This window comes from Octopus sinensis, unplaced genomic scaffold (genome assembly GCF_006345805.1).
Source record: "Octopus sinensis unplaced genomic scaffold, ASM634580v1 Contig08735, whole genome shotgun sequence".
Classification (NCBI taxonomy): Eukaryota; Metazoa; Mollusca; class Cephalopoda; order Octopoda; family Octopodidae; genus Octopus; species Octopus sinensis.
Window position 1 is genome coordinate 269,922 of NW_021831284.1, and position 18,777 is coordinate 288,698.

At 34.2% G+C, this 18,777-nt stretch overlaps 3 protein-coding genes across 3 annotated transcripts; all 3 read left to right on the plus strand.

Annotated features, from left to right (window-relative positions):
- Positions 1-2,634: 2,634 nt before the first annotated feature.
- LOC115227902 (SCAN domain-containing protein 3-like) lies at positions 2,635-3,315 on the plus strand. The gene has a single exon (XM_029798608.1). The coding sequence runs from the start codon at positions 2,635-2,637 to the stop codon at positions 3,313-3,315; it is 681 nt and encodes a 226-aa protein (XP_029654468.1).
- A 508-nt stretch (positions 3,316-3,823) lies between these two features.
- LOC115227903 (SCAN domain-containing protein 3-like) lies at positions 3,824-4,351 on the plus strand. Its single transcript, XM_029798609.1, has one exon. It carries the CDS (start codon positions 3,824-3,826, stop codon positions 4,349-4,351), a length of 528 nt encoding a protein of 175 aa, XP_029654469.1.
- An 11,700-nt stretch (positions 4,352-16,051) lies between these two features.
- On the plus strand, positions 16,052-17,035 carry LOC115227904. Its single transcript, XM_029798610.1, has one exon. It carries the CDS (start codon positions 16,052-16,054, stop codon positions 17,033-17,035), a length of 984 nt encoding a protein of 327 aa, XP_029654470.1.
- The last annotated feature ends 1,742 nt before the right edge of the window (positions 17,036-18,777 follow it).

The following is an 18,777-nucleotide window of genomic DNA, read 5'->3' on the forward strand; positions in this document are numbered from 1 at the left end:
GTTCCTTGGGCAGTAAGGCAATCAGCTTCGTTCAGGAGATCGGATCCCGCATGTCTGCCATCACAGGCGACGCCCGCGAATCGAGATGGTTTTTCGAGCGGATATCCCTTGCGATAGTACGCTCTAATTCTTTCTCGATCGCGTCGGCTTCCCGCACTTGAAGCTTTTAATTAATTAACTTGTAGTTATTGGTTGGTTTTCATCAAAAAAAAAAAAAAATCTTGCAAAAACAGATTTTCTAACCGCAAATAATTTTCTTGATTGCAAAATCAAATTTTTAACCGCAAAAATCATTTCTTACTTGCGAAATGAGTTTACTGACCGCAAATTAAAATTGGTACATGCAAAATAGAGTTGTAAATGTATAGTACACTTGCGCATGTTTGATAAAGAGAGGTTAAAATTATTTTATATTAAAAGTTAGTTTAACCAAAAAATTTTTTTTAATAATAAAAAATAGTAGCGAGATTTAGAATTTGGCGAGCAATAGAGGTTTCTTCAGAAATTTTCAATTTTTTTAAAAATTGTGGCTAGCAACATAGGTTTGACTGTATTTGTTCTTTACTGGGTGTAAATATCCTCTTTGCCTCAAATTTTTACTAAGTTAAACCAATTGAATGTATTTGTGAAGAAAAATAATGCCTTTCTATATACTTTGGAGTATAACTATACAACTTTGATATGCCGGATAAGGGTTTTACTAAGTTCAATGAATTCATTTTTTGCTGTACTTTTTGTATTGCAATAAGCTTCATTAGCAGATCAGAAAAAAATACTAAATAGACAACTTTAAAATTTAACACAGAATATGGGAATGAATTCTTAATTTATAAAATTTGTGTAAATTTCTGAAGGAATCTGAATAATATCTTTATGATTTAACCAAACCAAGTAAAACTTGTAATCATTGAAGTCATCCGAACGATTATTTTTAATTGTTCAGGAATGACGGATTCCTCTAGAAGACTTGGCTCTCTTCCATTAGGTCACGTTTTAGTTGACTAGCATTATAGACAATATAGAATTATTCTGTTAAGCAGTAAAATGAATTCCAAATTAATTTTATTAAATAATATTTTAAGCAAATATTTTAAATTAAATCCATTTTAAATTGTATAACTATATGGTTGATGTTTCTTCGTTCTACAAATCAACAGTAAAGGCCCTAAAAATATTAACCTAAAAAGACAAGAGTATAATCCAGACGCTCATGAACAAATTAATGAAAATATTTTAACTCTTGTAAAAGCATATAAACTAGTTTAGAACAGCTTCTCCATCTATTAGAGATCTCTTGCTCGAATATAATCAAGAATCACTCAAATGTCATGAAATTATGGACTTTTCGACTAAACTGCAAGAATATGACGAAAAACTGACTAAATATTTAACTAAATACAAAAAATTGAGCGACACAATTTCTAAATCAATGGAGAAACCGCATGTTTGGTATTTTTATTTGCAGAAAACTACGTAAAAGGCACTTTAACCAATTTATTTTAGAATGTCTTAAATTATACAACATTACAGAAACTCAGTACTCAATGAATTATATAGATTTGATAAAATGTATTTTTAATGTTATATTTCTAAGAACAAGATTTGATTCGGTTTTCCATAAAACAAATAAAGACAAATTTTTTTTCAGTGCTAAAAACGTGGATAAAATGGAGGATTTATGTCCTCAGGAGTTAGAACAGGTGATTAGTGAATTCTGACAAAAAAGTTACAAGAAGAGAACGGGGTGCTGTTTCAAGGACTGAAAACAGTGGATGATGAGATAACGATGGCTGAACGGGCCATTTGTAAAATTGGAAGTTTGATGGATTTGATGGCGTGTTGGACCGATCAGCAGAAAAGTCAAATGGAAAGGATTTTGGAGAATTCTGAGGCTACCGAAGAAGATTTGAGGTGTGGGAATAGGGATATGGAAAAGGTTGGCTGTTTTTTGTGTTTGAGTAGGCTTCCGTTTGTCAAACCACTCGTCGAATCAACTTTTTGATGGTAATTATCATGATGACTTTTTCTGTCATTTTTTTACATTGATATAATCCTTGATTTGTGTTGTTACTACTGTGCGTCTAGTTATCAAGGTGACCAAACTAATGTTTTATAGCTATATAAGTAAAATTTTAGTGATTAGAATCTAATTAGATGATAGTCACCGAGTTCTAATTATGATATCCAGTTCATTCCGCACTTTTGTGTTTATAAGTTCTTTTAAAGTATTCAGAATATGATCGAGATCAATTTGATCAATCATCAAAAACCTCCAAGAGAAAAGTACTTTTTTAGTTATTTAGGTCAGTGTTTCTCAACGTTGGGCCCCAGGCCCACTTGTGGGCCTGAGAAATTTTGAAATGGGCCTGAAGATTTAATTGGGCCTGGAGTGGGCCTCAAAGAAAAATATGTTAATACTAATACTAATAAATCTTTATTCGTTATTATTTTCAAATTGATTTGATTTGTTTTTAATTTAATGATATTGTCATATTTAAATTTAAATATTATAGGCCTGATTGTATAGTTCATGTCAAAAGTACACAAGGAAAAAAGGAAGACTACACGCAAATACCAGACTGATTTTTTATTACTAGGCTTCATCCCATCAAGTGCTGATTCTAAGAGGCCTGAATGTGTGGACTGTGGCTTAGTAATGACAAATGTTTCCATGAAGAAATCAAATTGTTCGCCCATCAACAGTTGAAGCATCCTGCTTCTGTTGGAAAGGAGCGCAGCTATTTCAGGAAGAAAGTGGAGTTACGCCAAAAGAATGCTCCAAAAACTTTAGAATTCTGCTTAAAAAAAGCAAATGAGCATAATAACAAGACACTAAAAGTCAGTTATGCAGTGAGTGAACTGGTTGCTAAGGTGGGGAAGCCACATACAATTGCAGAACGTCTGGTGAAGCCAGCAATGTTGATCTGTGCTAAAGAACTGCTAGGAGAACAGGCTGCCAACATTCTACAAAAAATCCCATTGTCTAATGACACAGTGAAGAGAAGGCAAATTGAAATGGCAGAAAACCTCGAGAAACAGCTTGTGGAAAAATTAAAAGTTTCTAAGTTCTCACTACAAATTGATGAGACAACAATCAACAATTCTGCCTTATTACTTACTTATGTCCGATATATTGATGCAATGGCAATTCATGAAGAAATGTTATTTATAAAAAAGTTGATTGACACACGAAGCGACACTATATATGCGGCTGTTTACGACTATCTGTACGATAATGGGATCCCTCTGTCAAATCTGTTGCAGATTGCAACAGACGGTGCCAGCGCTATGACCGCAAACAGAATGGCTTTGTAGCTAAATTAAAAAAAGTTGCCCCTCATATATTGGCAATTCATTGCATCATCCATCGAGAACATCTTTGTGCTAAATCTCTCAATGATGACATGGAACATGCATTGAAAGTCGCTGTTTCAACAGTGAATTTTGTCAAAGCCAATGCTTTGCATGACCGCCTATTTCAACATTTATGTGAACATGAGGACCACCAGAGACTCCTCATGCACACTGAAGTGAGATGGCTTTCCAAAGGAAATTCCCTAGTTCGTCTTGCTGAAATGTGGGATATGGTTCTTATTTTTGTTCATGACATGAAAAACAAGCTGTAGCAAGAAGCAGAAAGATAAAGCTGAGACTTTGTTTTCAGTGATAAATAACAACGATACAAAAGCAAGGATTTTTTACCTGGCTGACTTATTCGCACATGTCAACCAACTGAACATGACACTGCAAGGGCGAAATGCTAATCTGATAGATAGTGCTGAGAAAGTACGCTCTTTTTTTGAACAAGTTATGTCTCTGGAAGATGCATCTTCAAAAAAATGAATTTGCTTATTTTTGTAATTTTGCCAAAACTGCTCCGAGCTCAGAAGTAATCGCAAGCTGCACTGACCACTTGAAATGCTTGAAAGAAGATATGACTAGAAGATTTAAAGATATCATCGAAATGAATCCGCCTAGTTGGATTATAGATATAGCACATTTTGACGTATTAAGTGAAAAAGACATTGATCCTATTATTGCTGGAGAACTTCTTGAACTGAAGGAGAACAAAGTATTAATGAAAAATATTGAAAGGGATGGCTTATATGGATGGATGAAAGTAGAATCGATTCATCCATTACTCTTTGAAAAAGTTGTTCCGTTTGTACTTGGCTTTCCCACCACTTGGTTGGTTGAGACAGGATTTTCTGCAACAAACGATTTACTCACAAAAAAACGCAATCAATTGCAGATTGAGAAGAGAGGAGACTTACGTTTGAGGTTGAACCAAGATCTGGAAATTCAACTTGACAAATTGATAGATAGACATCAAGAGCAGTGTAGTCATTGACATTTTAATAAGATTTTTTATGTTAATAAAAATACTTTTTGTTAATCAAAGTTTTATTAAAGGCAATGGGCCTGAGATTTTATATGACCCTGAAAATGGGCCTCAGGGAAAAAAAGGTTGAGAACACTGATTTAGTCAGATTGGCAATATTTGTTTCTCTATGATTTTCAATTTTCGTTGCAAAACTGTGCTAAATTTTAGATTTTTTAATTAATTTTTATTTTTTTAATTCACTTACAGGTTTGAGTTTTTTATTTATTAAAATACTATGTCACCGGTTTTATAGCCCACCGGGTTGGATAACCCACCATCGAAAAAACTATCAAAAAAATATAAATATAATCTAAAAATCATCAGAAAATATAATTAACTTTGATTTTCTTCTTTTTTATTAGTTTTTATATTTCTGCTTGTTGCATAAATCACACATCATTCATTTGTGCTTTACATTTTTAAAATAAATAAAATTTTATTTATTTAATGGGATAAAAAATAAGAATTAATTCATTTAAAAAAATCAAAATTTTAATCAAATTTTTTTTAATCTACTAAAATGGACGTTTGATAGTGATTCTCCATTATCTTTATTAATAGTACACGTAGTTTCAAATTTTTCTGAAACTGTGTACTTATTTATATCCAGTTCGTCATATAATGGGTATCTCCGGTTACCAGGGTTATCATCCCTGTCGTGTTTCAGCAGCACTGTATCTCCAATTTCGTTTTTGCGAGTTTTACCACTGCAAATTTGGAAAAAGAGTCGATTACAACAACCAACTATGACTTATTCAAAAAAAAGACCCATCCATAATTGCTGTTAAGGTTTGAATATCTCCTCAGATCCACTAAATCTGCAATATACCGATCTCTAGGTACTCTTGCAATTATGGGGGTGATAGTTGGTTTTGTTGCCATGAAATTTTTCGACTAACACTGATTAACAACATTACTTGGCAATAGACACATTTTCCTATCACACTACAAATTTCTTCCCTTGTTACTGAATATATTTAGTCTCTTAGTAACGATAGCATTCTGTCTCTACCAAAATGAGTATTCATATGCTCGATCTTCAATTGTTTTGAAATAGATACCTCAATAATTTTTAACTTTAGCTCACTTTCTTCTAGAGTAAAAAAACGCAGTTTTTTATTTCCGACTTTTATATACGTTTTTTCAGGAACTTTGAAGCAAAAACGATTTTTAAGCGTCCTGAGCCTTCTCCTTTTCTCTTTATCGTATATAGTAGTGGTGTCATCAAAATTTTTTATTTCATTAAGTTGGTTTGTCGTTAATTTTTGGCTTGTTCATCGATGAAAAGGGAAACTATCTCGAAAACGCAAAATTAAGTAAAAGGAAAGCAACTAATGCTCTGTTCTGCCTGAGGAAGTTAAATTTGGAGCCTGATACTTTCCTCTACGTTTTCAATACGGTGATCCTACCGGGACTACTATACGGAAAAGAGGGATGGTACTTCTCTAAAAAGAAGGACACCATCTTAACTAAATTTGAAAAGTCTCGCAGGCTCGCTTTGAAGCTTGCTTACCACCAAAAAGTTGAAGATCCAATCCCCCTGTGGCTTGAAAGTAAATCCTCCATGGTCGGTGAAACTGTCGAAAAAGCTATAAGTGGTTATAAATCCAACTCAATTGTCACTGGGACGTACCTGCAGAGGTAGAAAAGAAAAAAAAAAAAAAAAAAAAAAAAAAAAATTTACTTGAGGGGGTCTCTTTTTTTTTTCTGGGAAGAAGTCGATAGGGTAGTCCTATTGTTTCATTATACAAACTCCCCCCTAACCTTTAACCCTTCTCTGTTTCCAATAAAACTTCCTATTCCTATTCCTATTGTCGTTAATTTCAAAAGAACCATATTCTAATTGAACTTTATTGAACAACCCTACTTATTTTCACAGTTTTTAAACTTTATTAATAAAAAGTTATAGTTTTCACGCTAAAATATTTAAATAAAAAAGAACAATAAATTATTAAAATAATTAAGAAAATCATTTTTTCCAATGAAATTAAATATAGGAAAAATATTATTATTATAAAATATGGCAGTAGGTGGGTTATCCAACCCAGTGGGCTATAAAACCGGTGACATACTATTTTTTCAAAAGATTCGATAAACCTGCAAAATCGTTTGTTTAATTTTCTGATAATTAAATGTATAATATTTAATAGAAAGTAAAAAATTAGGTATAAAAATAAGTTTAAAAATATTTTTACAGTTCATATCCGACACACAATAACTATTTTCTCCTATCTGAAAGTGTATTCAGTAGAAAACCCAAAGTCACTCTACCTACCGCATCAAACGAAGATTTAGCAGGAATAAACAAAAAATTGCAAAGTGGGGAAGATCTCGATGCATTACCAACTTTAGCAAACAACAGAGTGGCATGGAAGCATACTAACCGTGGCACAAAGAAAGCTCAATTAGCTTTTCCGTGAGTGCAAAATAATAAATCCAACTCACAGATGTCGTAATGATTATATTCCATATAAAGTATATTAATTTATATTAAATTCTTATTTATTGTCCGGGAAACAAATAATGTAAGGTAAATAAAATCTCCGAGAAGAATGAAAGAGAATGATATATACACCAACTTGGGAAAATCATCAATATTTTGAATAATAATCACAGTGATTGCCATAAGCAATGTAAAAAATTTATTCAAACTCGTCTGCACACTTCCTACACGTCCGCGATTTACCTCTTTGACGGTTTCTAAAAAGCATTGAGTTATCGACAAATCCGTTATCCAAAGACCTTTATTTTAATTTCAAAAAATAACCAAATCTTGCAAAAATAACTCCGGCCATAAAAATACTGATTTTTATTAATTTTTCTATAATTTTAAACACTAGAATACGATTAGAGTTTCCATTCGAAAGATTTACGGCAATAACTGTCAATGATAAAAATGAAACGTGAAAGAAAAGTCCAAATAATCCTGTTTTTATTAACTTTATTTTTCTCGATATCCAAGGAAATATAAAAGTCCCAGAAAACCCAATCAAAGCTCCTGCTCCTTGCAACAGTCCTAATGTTGTAGCCAAAAGACCTTGACTATAAGCATAGGCTAAAACTCATCCTAGTCTACAAACCAATAGTGACACTGTCGAACCCCAAAACGGTCATGTATAAGCATGAAAGGGCTATTCCCGCCAAAACAAATTCTTGTCGAAAGTAGAGAATCCAAGCATAAACAAGAGACCTAAGAATCCCTGGATTACTCTCGGTCGTCATATCTTTTGATTGATGTTGGTTTGGAATTAATTCGTTAATTTCGGATTCTATTTTTAAGTACAAGTAAGAACCGAAAAAGTCAATTTTTATGGCAAGCCGAGGGGTTGAATTATAAATATTTACCAAAATGAAATATTCTACACAAACCGAGACCAAATTCCAGGCTAAGATGCGAGTTCAGAATTCCACAAAAATGGATTATTTGTCCAGTTGCTATCGGAGCAATAATCTTTGTCAGCAAATCGAGTCTTCTGATTACGGAATTGGTTTCTAAAAAGTTTTAAAAAATGTATTCCTGAAAGGGAAGAATGATTTGTTTTCACTAAAATAACAAGCCAATCACGCTCTACAGAAACAGTTTCGGAGTCACTTCCCAACTCAGCCAAAACTGCGAAAAAAATGGTAAAAAACTATATTTAAAATTAAATAATTAACTGACTTGACATGTCGTGCTAATGGAAAAATCATTTCTCCATTTTTCAATGGAAAATATCAACAGGAGATGAACTGCGGACAAGACGACACCCAAATTTTGAAATAAGAGAGCTGTTCTAATTACTAGGCAATCACAATTTAAGTCTGACCCTTTAATCTATGAGTTCTGTCAATCCAACACCCAATAGAACTCGCAAATAGAACTGACGACAAGTTCAAGCTTAAGACTACAATCGATACTCCTAAAAGTGAATTGGGATATAGGTCTGTCATGTATAAAGCCAAAGCAAAATTCCACATGCGGTCTCCCTGAGATTCATTATTGTGTTCATGTACCCATGCAGCCAGCAAACGGGTGGCGTAGATTTTTACTTTCCAAGACATCATTCTTGAATTAACTTTAGAACTGATTAGAATAACGATTGGAATTTGTTAGATAAAAAATTTATTGATGATAATTATTAAATACAAAAAAACTAAATTATCTAATTAAACTAAGAAAAAACCCACCATTCAAGATTTGTTAACATATTAAGGTTGATAGGGGTGAATCCACATAATAATTTAAATCAAAGAACTTTGCTTATTTCCTATTCAGAAAATTTTTATTTAAAAAATATCACAACAATTGAAAATATAAATAATATTAGTTAAAATGAATATTATGCAATCTTTTGTTCTGCCTGGTTAACCTTAAGTAATAAAACATCAAACACCTTCTGTGCAAGTGAGCCAGCACAAAATGCGACAAAAGTAGAAATGTAAACATAAAATATGCAAAAAAATAATTGTTCGCAACTTTCGGCTTGAAATGTTGATCCCTACCGACGTATGGCCACTGCTTGTGGGTATAATTCGGCTGATGTTTGGAATTATATTCGTGAGGTTTTATGTCGTTCAAAAGAAAATTATAAGCATCGTTTATTTGAATAAAATCTTTCAAGTCTCCCAAGCTATAGTCAGAGGTAACGCAGACTATACATTCTTTGCTCTGTTTAATGGTGAATTCAGGTCATAATTTTAATTTATTGATACTTCCGATAATGATTTATTAGTTAAGGTGTAAATTAATATAATTAGTAATAGAGTAATTGAGCCATAACCAAGATAGCTCCAATTGAGTAAGCCAAATTTGATGGTTCAGTGACTAAAATTTATAAATCAAGTCTTAACTTGAATTTTGAAATTTGGAAGGTGGAATAATTCCCTCGTCTTCTTTGAATAAATTATGAACAATTTTTCCTAAAAATTAAGTTATAAATAAAATCTCAACTTGCAGTTGAACCTGTAGTTGTATCCTAAATGGTAGAAATTAATATGAAATAATACCGTCTGATCATTGACGAAATCGTGAACAATTTTTTCTATGAATTAAGTTATAAATAAAATCTCAACTTGCAGTTGAACCTGTAGTTGTATCCTAAATGGTAGAAGTTAATATGAAATAATACCGTCGGATCATTGACGAAATCGTGAACAATTTTTTCTATGAATTAAGTTATAAATCAAATCTCAACTTGCATCTGAACTTTTATTTACAAGGTTCTTAGCTATATCCTATTGTAGAAATTAATATAAGATAAATACCTTGACATCATCAAAGATATCATCCCAAAAGCCTCCTAAGAATTAATATTAACCAACAAAAACCTTCGATAGAGATTAAACAGACTAAAATAGGAAACAAAAACATTTTGATTTAACTGCGCAAAATGGAATATTTATAACATTGTTCATAATTAGCACACTTGCATCTAATTATAGGGTTTTCAGTTCTTTAACCTTAAAAGGTCAAGCATTAGTATTTACGCTTCGAGCATTATACTAAGGCTCTAAACATCACCGTGTATACCGCATATAAGCAATATTTACTATCCTACTATTCTTTCTCGAATCCCATAAAAAATATATTCTTTGTATGCAAATATCTTGTTATTTCTGACAATGTCAAATGCTTATTGGAGTTAAAAATGTCAAAAGTGAAAAAATGAATGAAATAAATATAGACCATTGTAATTTTTATCGCAAAATGCTTATTTATATTTCCGTTGCCGAGCAAAAAATAACAATTGATGAATAGAACCTCGATTCTTCACAACATGTTGTTTTATTTCATGAAAAACGTTAATGCTTGTTTATATCACGCTTAAAAGCAAAGTTTTAGAGCTTTAACACTATCCCTTAAAATTGCAGTTTAACATAAAGTTCGAAAACCCTATATTTAATATGTCGCGAGCGCAGCGAGCGACCGAGCGCAGCGAGCGACCACTCAATTTCTAGATCCGATCAATCAAAAAATCTATCTGGGTATCCTGCCGACTCCAGGGCTCGCTTGACAATTTCGTTGATCGCCTTGTACTATATGAATGGGTTGAAGATCAAAAATTTGAGAATAGAAAATGAAATCACCTGTGAATTTGTCGTCCACTAGCACTAATTACATTTAGTAGTCAGCCATGCTATTAATGAGACTTTTTGCGTATTCTGTTTAAACATAATTCAAAATTGATGATCAGTCGTCGAAGTTTATGTTTTTAGTAAGAAGTGCCCTTTACGTGAGCGGATAAGCATTCAGACCGTTTTTTCATTATATTTCTTATTGCTTGAGCTGTTAATAATTTCCCTGTTTTTTTTGTAAAAGTTTTAGCAAATTTAACAGAGTTTATATGGACTTCCAATTCTCGAGCCTCAATTATTTAAAGTATTTCTAGAATAAATTTGAGACATATTTGTAATATTGTCCCATTGTAAATTTAAAAGAAAAAGCATGTTCACTTTTTATTTTTGTTAACTGTAAGTCTGTTACATTAATTGGTTCAATATTCACTCATTATTAATGGAAAAATGTAGAACCAATAGGACTTTTAAATTGTTTAAAGTATACAAAATGGATTCCACGCGAAATAGATTGTTCAACCATAATTCCAAAGGATATAAAACAATTTGATACTCTTATACAAAAATTACAAATTAACGACCAATTGACTGAGCAGGATTTTATTGAATAGGGCTGACGAATTAATCGAAATGTCTAAAGATGATACATTTGAAAATTTCGAAACAGTTCCCCGCAACGAGGCTATTGATGAAAATTTAATTGAGACCAGCAAAAATAAAAATATTGTAGATTCTTTTCGCGCATTGGACAACCTAAGAAACTATTTTAAACTGAATGTGACAGACATGGAAACTTTAAACATGTTGGAAAATATTGATCAAAAACTAAGAAAATCGAGATTAAAAACTAAAATTACTGATTTTTTCAAATAAAAAAATTTTCGTATGTTCATAATAAAATAATTAAAAAAATCGATAATAACCCTCTCGAATCACCAAAATTTCAGTCAGGAACCAAAAATGTTATTTAATGACTAATATAAATAATAAAATTGAGCAAAATTCTTTAATGCTAAGGACGCATTACTTCAACTCTAATTCAAACGCAAACCGTAACCAAAATCCTTGACATAAGAATGCATTCACTTTAAACCCTACTCATATAATATAGCTTTAAAATGTTTAGACCCTTCTAAGGCGATCAAAAAGCAATAAGAAAATGTGCTAAAAATAAACCTTGGTAAATAAGATTAAACAGATCAAAAGAATTTGAGTTGTTGTTTATGATAGGTTGACGTAAAGAGGGCACAAAAAGCAAGAACACAAAAAGACACAAATAATTAAAACAAGTTTATCAACGTAGATGATTCATTTAAATTGTTTTTTTTAATGAACGACAGTTATGTCTCCACAGCAATAGAAATGAAGCGATACCGTTGATCAAGGTTTGCATATTTGTAAATTTTCTTTGTTTTGAGCATCTCCTCCAGAACCCGGAGAAACAGCAGAAGAGACTGTTTGTTTTGAAATGGGTGTCAAAACAAGTTGAATCTCAAACCAACGATTTCCCGTATGAATAAGGAAAGATGGTCATCCCATCGGGTCTTTTACTATCTCCACAATCCAGGCCTACTGACTCTAGCACCAAGGAGAAGCCCGCTGACTCAAAAGCTCGTAAGAACAAATTGTTAATAGCGGAGCGCCGAGAAGCTTGCCCACACTTCCTTTTCAAGAGAGTGGTTGGACACCTTTGATGCAACGATAGTGTTCGCAGATATCAAGTCAGAGTTTCACTGCAGTACTGATGCGCAGTCATCCTCTAATAATGTTCCGAGGTCAGGAATTGGCATAGAGTCTAATTAACATTCTTTAGTTAAATTAATAACAATCAACAAATTGCTTAACGAGGCAATCCCACAAATTATGAAACAACATCGTGAAAATGTTTATTGTTTTATCGAATAGTTTAAATGAAAAATCAAAAAAGGTTAACGGCGAGTAAATCTTGCAATCAAGCCGGGAAACAAGTGTTTTGTGTAGACGGCAAGACGGTACTTGAGAGGAGCGACGAGAACGTGAGAATTATTTTCTGAACAAATATTCCTCACCACAATCCGTGCTAAGTAATTGGCATCCATTCCAGACTGATTTTTCAGATCCTCTTCTAAAACACTCAAATAATCTCCTCGGACTTTTATTAAGTGTCCCATCAGCGGTCAGTGCGTTCAAGGAAATCGCAGTCTTCACATAAGACGGTGAAATCACGGAGACTTTAATCCCATTCTTTGTCTCTTCCGCCCTCAAAGAGTCCAAAAATCCCTCAAACGCAAACTTAGAAGACGAATCTAAAATTTTCTTATCATAAACTAACAAGGGCCTCTTTCTGGAAGGCCTATCTTTCCCTGAATACTGCTTATCCCCACAATATGCCCTCCCTTATTTCCTACCATGTCTCCAATCAAGCCTGGAGATTATTTTTAGAACCAACCTTTAATGAGAAGGACGTTGGACATGAAGTTGACGTCCATCAAATGTTTGTAGACACTCACATCAGTCTCCCTCAGACTGGCACCCCTGCAGGACAGACCGGCATTGCAGATAAGGACATCGACTTTTCCGCCAGTTTGTTTTCGTAATTTCCTGATGCCGGAGATTATCTCCTCTTCCTTGGAAAGATCAAAATTGCAGATGGCAGGTTCGGAGATATTTGGATGGTTAAGGAAACACTTTTCCTTGGTTTGTATCAGCTTTTCGAGGTTTCTTCCGCATAGGAATAGGTTTGCTCCAGATTTAGACAGTTCGAGGGCACATGCTTAGATTTTTCAAAGATATATACCTCGGCCGATCCCTGAACTGGCGCCGGTTATAATTATGTTGAGATCTTTGAGTGATTTGGTGTATTTGGAGCGAAAACATAAGTAGATTAGCCAGGCGCAAAAATTGGCGACTAAAAACTCGAGTCTAAGTATAACCAAAAATAAATTATCTCACATCATTCAGAAATGGGATAAATACTATTTAAATTTAATTTTTTAGGTGAAACTAAAAGATTAATAAATTTAATTCCGAAAATAAGCCAAGTAATTTTAATGATATAAAGCAGAAACAATGTGGTACTGCAAATTTGTTATTCAATAATCTATTGTTGTGGTTTTCATCTATCCAATATTTCTATCTAATATTTCTAAACACGTGATCTTTTGTGGTGTAGTGCATGTCTGTTTTAAACAAACAATTTGAAACATATTCTACGGGCCTTCCTGCTGATTTAGAAACTGGAAACACAGACGAAGTATGATGTTTGGCTCGGGAACTGCATAATGTCCAGGAGATTACTTCGGGTGCAGCCTTTAGCACAAAACTGCAAGCTCTGAAAGCCATGGCTGATGCTGTAGATCACTCTGATAAAGTAGAGTGGGCCAGCGAGGTTGTCAGACTTTCTCGTCAGAGATTTAATCGGTATATTACAACGGATACTTTCAATGAAAAGTTTGGGACCTCGAAGTCTATCTCCGATTTTAAACACTTTCAAGGGTGCCCTGTACAAAGAATTCTACCAATAGTAATTCTTGTGGAGCTTCCTTACAGAATTATGAATATCCAATTTAAGAAATTGTCTTGAGGAATTTAAATTCGGTTTGGGAGAGTTCAGAGTCTTCCCCGAACTAACCGGCCTGCCACTAAGAAGATTCCTTACAAACTGTTGGATAAAAAGCTACTATTTGGAATGAATCTTGCAATTAAAGAATATTTGAAATCCTATCCTCCTAAGAACTTATTATTTATGCCGGTCAAATTTCTTATGAAAATATATCCAATTCTTCTCGAGTAAACAGTAAATTTGTTGAAAGTACATCTGAAAAAATTGAAACATTAAAAACAAATATGTCTATGGTAAATAATTTTCCTAATATGACTGCAAAAAGTACGGAGTGGAAAAAACCCTCAATGTCTTATGTTCATATGGCTATAGAAAGTCAAAAAAAGGAGAGTTTGCTAGAATCTCAATTTTAATTTCCGACAAAATAAAGATCCTGGAAAAGAAATTACGTACTCATGAATCCAGGAGTTATTTAGAAGGGATAATTATTGTCTCGAGTTGAATCGAAGAGCCTTTTATAGAAGAGTGAATGGGACTAACATAGCTAGTGAATATGGGTTTGGTAATGATGAATGTTTAAAGTTCTGGAATGGTATTTGGGATCAGAAACCACTTCCAGATACTCAAATTAGCATCACTAAACGGATTACTGGAGCTGAGATGTATCCAGCAGTATTTGATGAGGAATATATTTTGGAAACTGTTAAACAATTGCCTAATTGGAGAGCCTGTGGGTGTGACGGAGTTTATAATTTTTTTATCAAGAAATTTGATGCATTGCATGAGCATTTGCATAAGGTGATTGTGGATGTTATTAATGGGAAATGTATTCCAGGGGATTGGTTTTATACTGGGATAACCTATCTTTTACCTAAAAAGGAATTTTGTGAGGCACCCAAAGATTTACGACCAATTACATGCATGCCGAACTTATACAAACTGATAACAAAATGTGTCAATAAGAAACTCAGTGATTTTGTTGACACATTCCAAATAATCTCAGATAACCAACTAGGAACGAGGAAAATGTGTCAGGGTGCTAAAGAACAAGCCCTAATAAATCAGTGTATTAACCAAGAATTTGACAACTCTTTATATTCAGCATGGATAGACGTCCAAAAAGCGTTTGATTCAGTAAGCCATGAATTCCTATTTAAAATTCTGGAGTGCTGTGGACTTCCTTGTTGGATTATTAGTTTTATTCGTACTTTGGTTACAAAATGGCGAGTTAAACTGAATTTTAATAAGCATGAAATTAAAACAGTTAAAAAATCAAAAAGAATTTTTCAAGAGGACTCCTTGTCTCCACAGTCATTTGTTTTGGTGGTGGATTCTTTGAGTAGAATATTGACTGGAAAATACCCAACAGTGCATATTAGTCAGTCCAGTCCATCGATGATTACCTATGCCACTAACCATTTGCTTTTAATGGATGATCTAAAAATATTTGCCCAGGAAGGCCACGATTATTAAGATGATGCATGACATTGAATTATTTTTTGAATCAGCAGGACTCAATAAAACATTGAAAAATGTTTATCAAAGGAAGCAAAATATTTGGATTGAACTGAATGCTATCAATACCTTGGAGTGTTGGAGGATAAATGGAGTAACACTCTAAAACAGAAAATTTTAGAAAAGATTGCTGATGAAGGTAAAAAATTATGGGTTTGGAAAGCACAAAGTTGAATGCAGTGAATATCTTCAAAGCAATTAATGAATTCGCATTGTCACTTTACAATTATTATATTGGGCTAATCAACATTGAACCACATGAGTTTGAGGATATTGATTTTGTTCGGCGTATTCTTAATAAGACAAAACTTTACTTAAAGCCTGAAAATAAAGAGAGGCTATATTTAGCATAAGATAAACTTGGAAGAGGGCTCACTTCAATCGTGTTCAGAAGTGAATGCATGTTGTTCCAATTCCCTTATGATTTGGAAAGAAAATCTAATGTGTGTCTGAGAAAAGCTGGAATTCTGCGGGCTGTCAATTCAAAGAAAACACTTATGGCCACGATCGCGGGATTCCTAACCCAGAAGTATAACTTGGATGATAATTCCTCTGACATGGATGTACGGAAACTTAAAAATGCTCAAATTGAATGGTTATTGACGAAAATTAACAGTAAATCTCTTCATTCTATGTTATTCAAATGTTTAAAAGACTTGAATGTTGATATTGCATCATCGTCGGGCTGGCTTGCAAAAGGGAATAATAGTCCAAGAGCCGAAGCATTGTATTGCCTTTTACAGGACCGAAACTTGTTCTTTGAGGAAAAAGGATCAAATTGCAGTCATTGTAAATCTGCCAAAAAAACAGTCGATCATTTGGCAACGAGATGCAATAGAATGTTAAATAGTGATTATATACGCCGTCACAATGAGGTGGTGAGATGTCTTCATTTAAACCTGTGTCGTAAATATGGAATCACATATTCAAAGAAACTGAAGACTCACTCAGTCCAATCAATAGTAACAACTGAGAATGTTGAGATCAGAGTCGATACGACGCTGATGACAGACATCAAAGTACAACATAACAAGCCGGACATATTTGTTTTCGATAAAAGGACAAGGGAGATTACTTTAGTAGAGGTCGGAATCACTTCTCAGGAGATGCTGAAGGTGGTTGAGGTTGAAAAACTTCATAAATACGACCTCCTCGCTGGAGAGTTGTCCCAAATATACAAAGCGAAAGTTAAAATTGTCCCTATTGTTATGACTTGGGAGGGAATCGTGACTAAATTCTACAAATCATATATAGATTTTTTGGGTGTGGATACTATTCCGAGGGCATATATTCAATCTATTGTACTAAAAAAAACTCTTGAAAGCATGTTAGTGGAGCACCGAAATGGGATGAACTTTCAAGAGAGTGATGTTAGTGAAGTCATTCATTTTCTACAACGAAAATCTCTACAACAATTTGAGGACGACGAAATCGTGCCCATGGAACAACAATCCTGGAGTGAGGATCAGATTGGTGATGGTCGACAAGAGATTGCAGTTATAGAGCTAAGGAATGGCTCAAAAAGAAAAATAATGAATTAATACGTCAAATCAATTTTAAATAGATCCGAATTAACATTTAGTATTAAGTTAATTAGAGTACAATTTAATATTTCTGATCTATCTAATTCTTTTCTATCCATCTAATCTTTCTCTGTCTATTTCTTTATCTTATCCACTTCTCTGTTCATATTTTTATGTCCTTTTGTTTTTCCTGTAAATCTGTTAACTCTCGTAAATCGGGTCGTTTCTGCGTTTCCTGCAGCCAGTTTTTTCACCCTTCGTGTGTTAAACTCACTAAGCGTAACTCGGCCGCAATATTCTCTTGGAAATGGTTTTCATGCCTTTCACACACGATGATCACTAAGGCTATATCATCTGAAAAATCCTCAACTGACCGGCCTTGTTATGAGGCGCAGATCAGCCAGGATTCAAGTGGCCAAATCTTTGGTTCTGGCAATCGAGCGATCTCTGGCCTCAAACTCGCCAGATGGTTGGTACAAGCTCTTCTCTTTTGCCTCCGTTTGTCTCGGTGGCGACCGCACGTCTCTTTCGCAGAATATTAAATCAAATTGTGAAATATTCGCTAAATTCGATATCAGTGCAATTTCTCCTCAGTCCGTAAAAAGGCACCGTCGTCCAAACGTATCCATTCAAGACATTACCAAAATGGTTCGAGGCAAGCTCATGCAAGGCGATGTGCCCAGTGCTGTCCATGTTATCTGCTCTAGTTCATCTATTGCCCCTCCTTAGGACAAGGTTCTCAGTCAACTGCGTTCAAACATTCTGCGGCACCGGACGATCTATCCGAAATTCCTGAGTTGGTCACTGGTTCCGTTTGTAACGCATATTCCGTCACTTCAGCAGAAGTATCTGCTGCTCTCAGTTCTTTCCCCCTCAGTAGCAGTGGTTGTATTGATGGTATGAAACCCATCATTTGCCTATGCACGCCTAATGTTGGCCATAATTTGCCTATGCACAAGAATTATCTCTGGTGAGATCCCTCCTTTTGCAAGGGATTTACTTTTCTCCGCAAATCTGACGGCTCTAAACAAATGTGATGGTGGAATACGACCGATTGCTGTTAAAAATGTCTTTAGACGCCTGGCGGCTAAAATTATTTGCCGTTCGGTAGTCTCTGAAGCAAGTGAATTTTTAATGCGATCCAACTGGGCGTAGGTATGAAAGGTGCTTGTGAAACAGCCGCCCATGGTATACGGTAGCTGGCTTCTTCGGAAAATAATGGAGTCCATTTCCTCCTTAAACTGGATGTCAAAAATGCATTCAATTCTATCCGTCGAGATCATATTTTAGAATCTGTCCGTAATCGTTTTTTTTCATTATATCCTATCGTACATCTATCATATGCCTCCCCAAGTTGTCTCCTGTTTGCTAACACCGTTATTATGTCTGATTCGGGGATTCAACAGGGTGACCCATTGGGGCCTCTTCTGTTCTTTCTAGGAGTACATCATATTGCGTCCCAATTATCTTCTAAAGTCAATCTTTGGTATCTTGATGACGTCACACTTGTGAAGATTTAGATGAGATATAAATCCTCATTTCGCGTATCTGTAAACTTGAATCACACCTGGGGCTTTTTCTACTCAAGAACTATCTCTTTATTCCGAAACTTACTTTTCTCATGAGCTCTACGCCCTGCTTCCCAGAACAAGAATACTTATCTCGCCTCGATAATCTGGTTTCCAAAGCCTTGGGCTACTGGTAAACATAAAATTCAAATCTGATTGGCCATCCGTTATGGGGGCATCGGTATTCGCTCT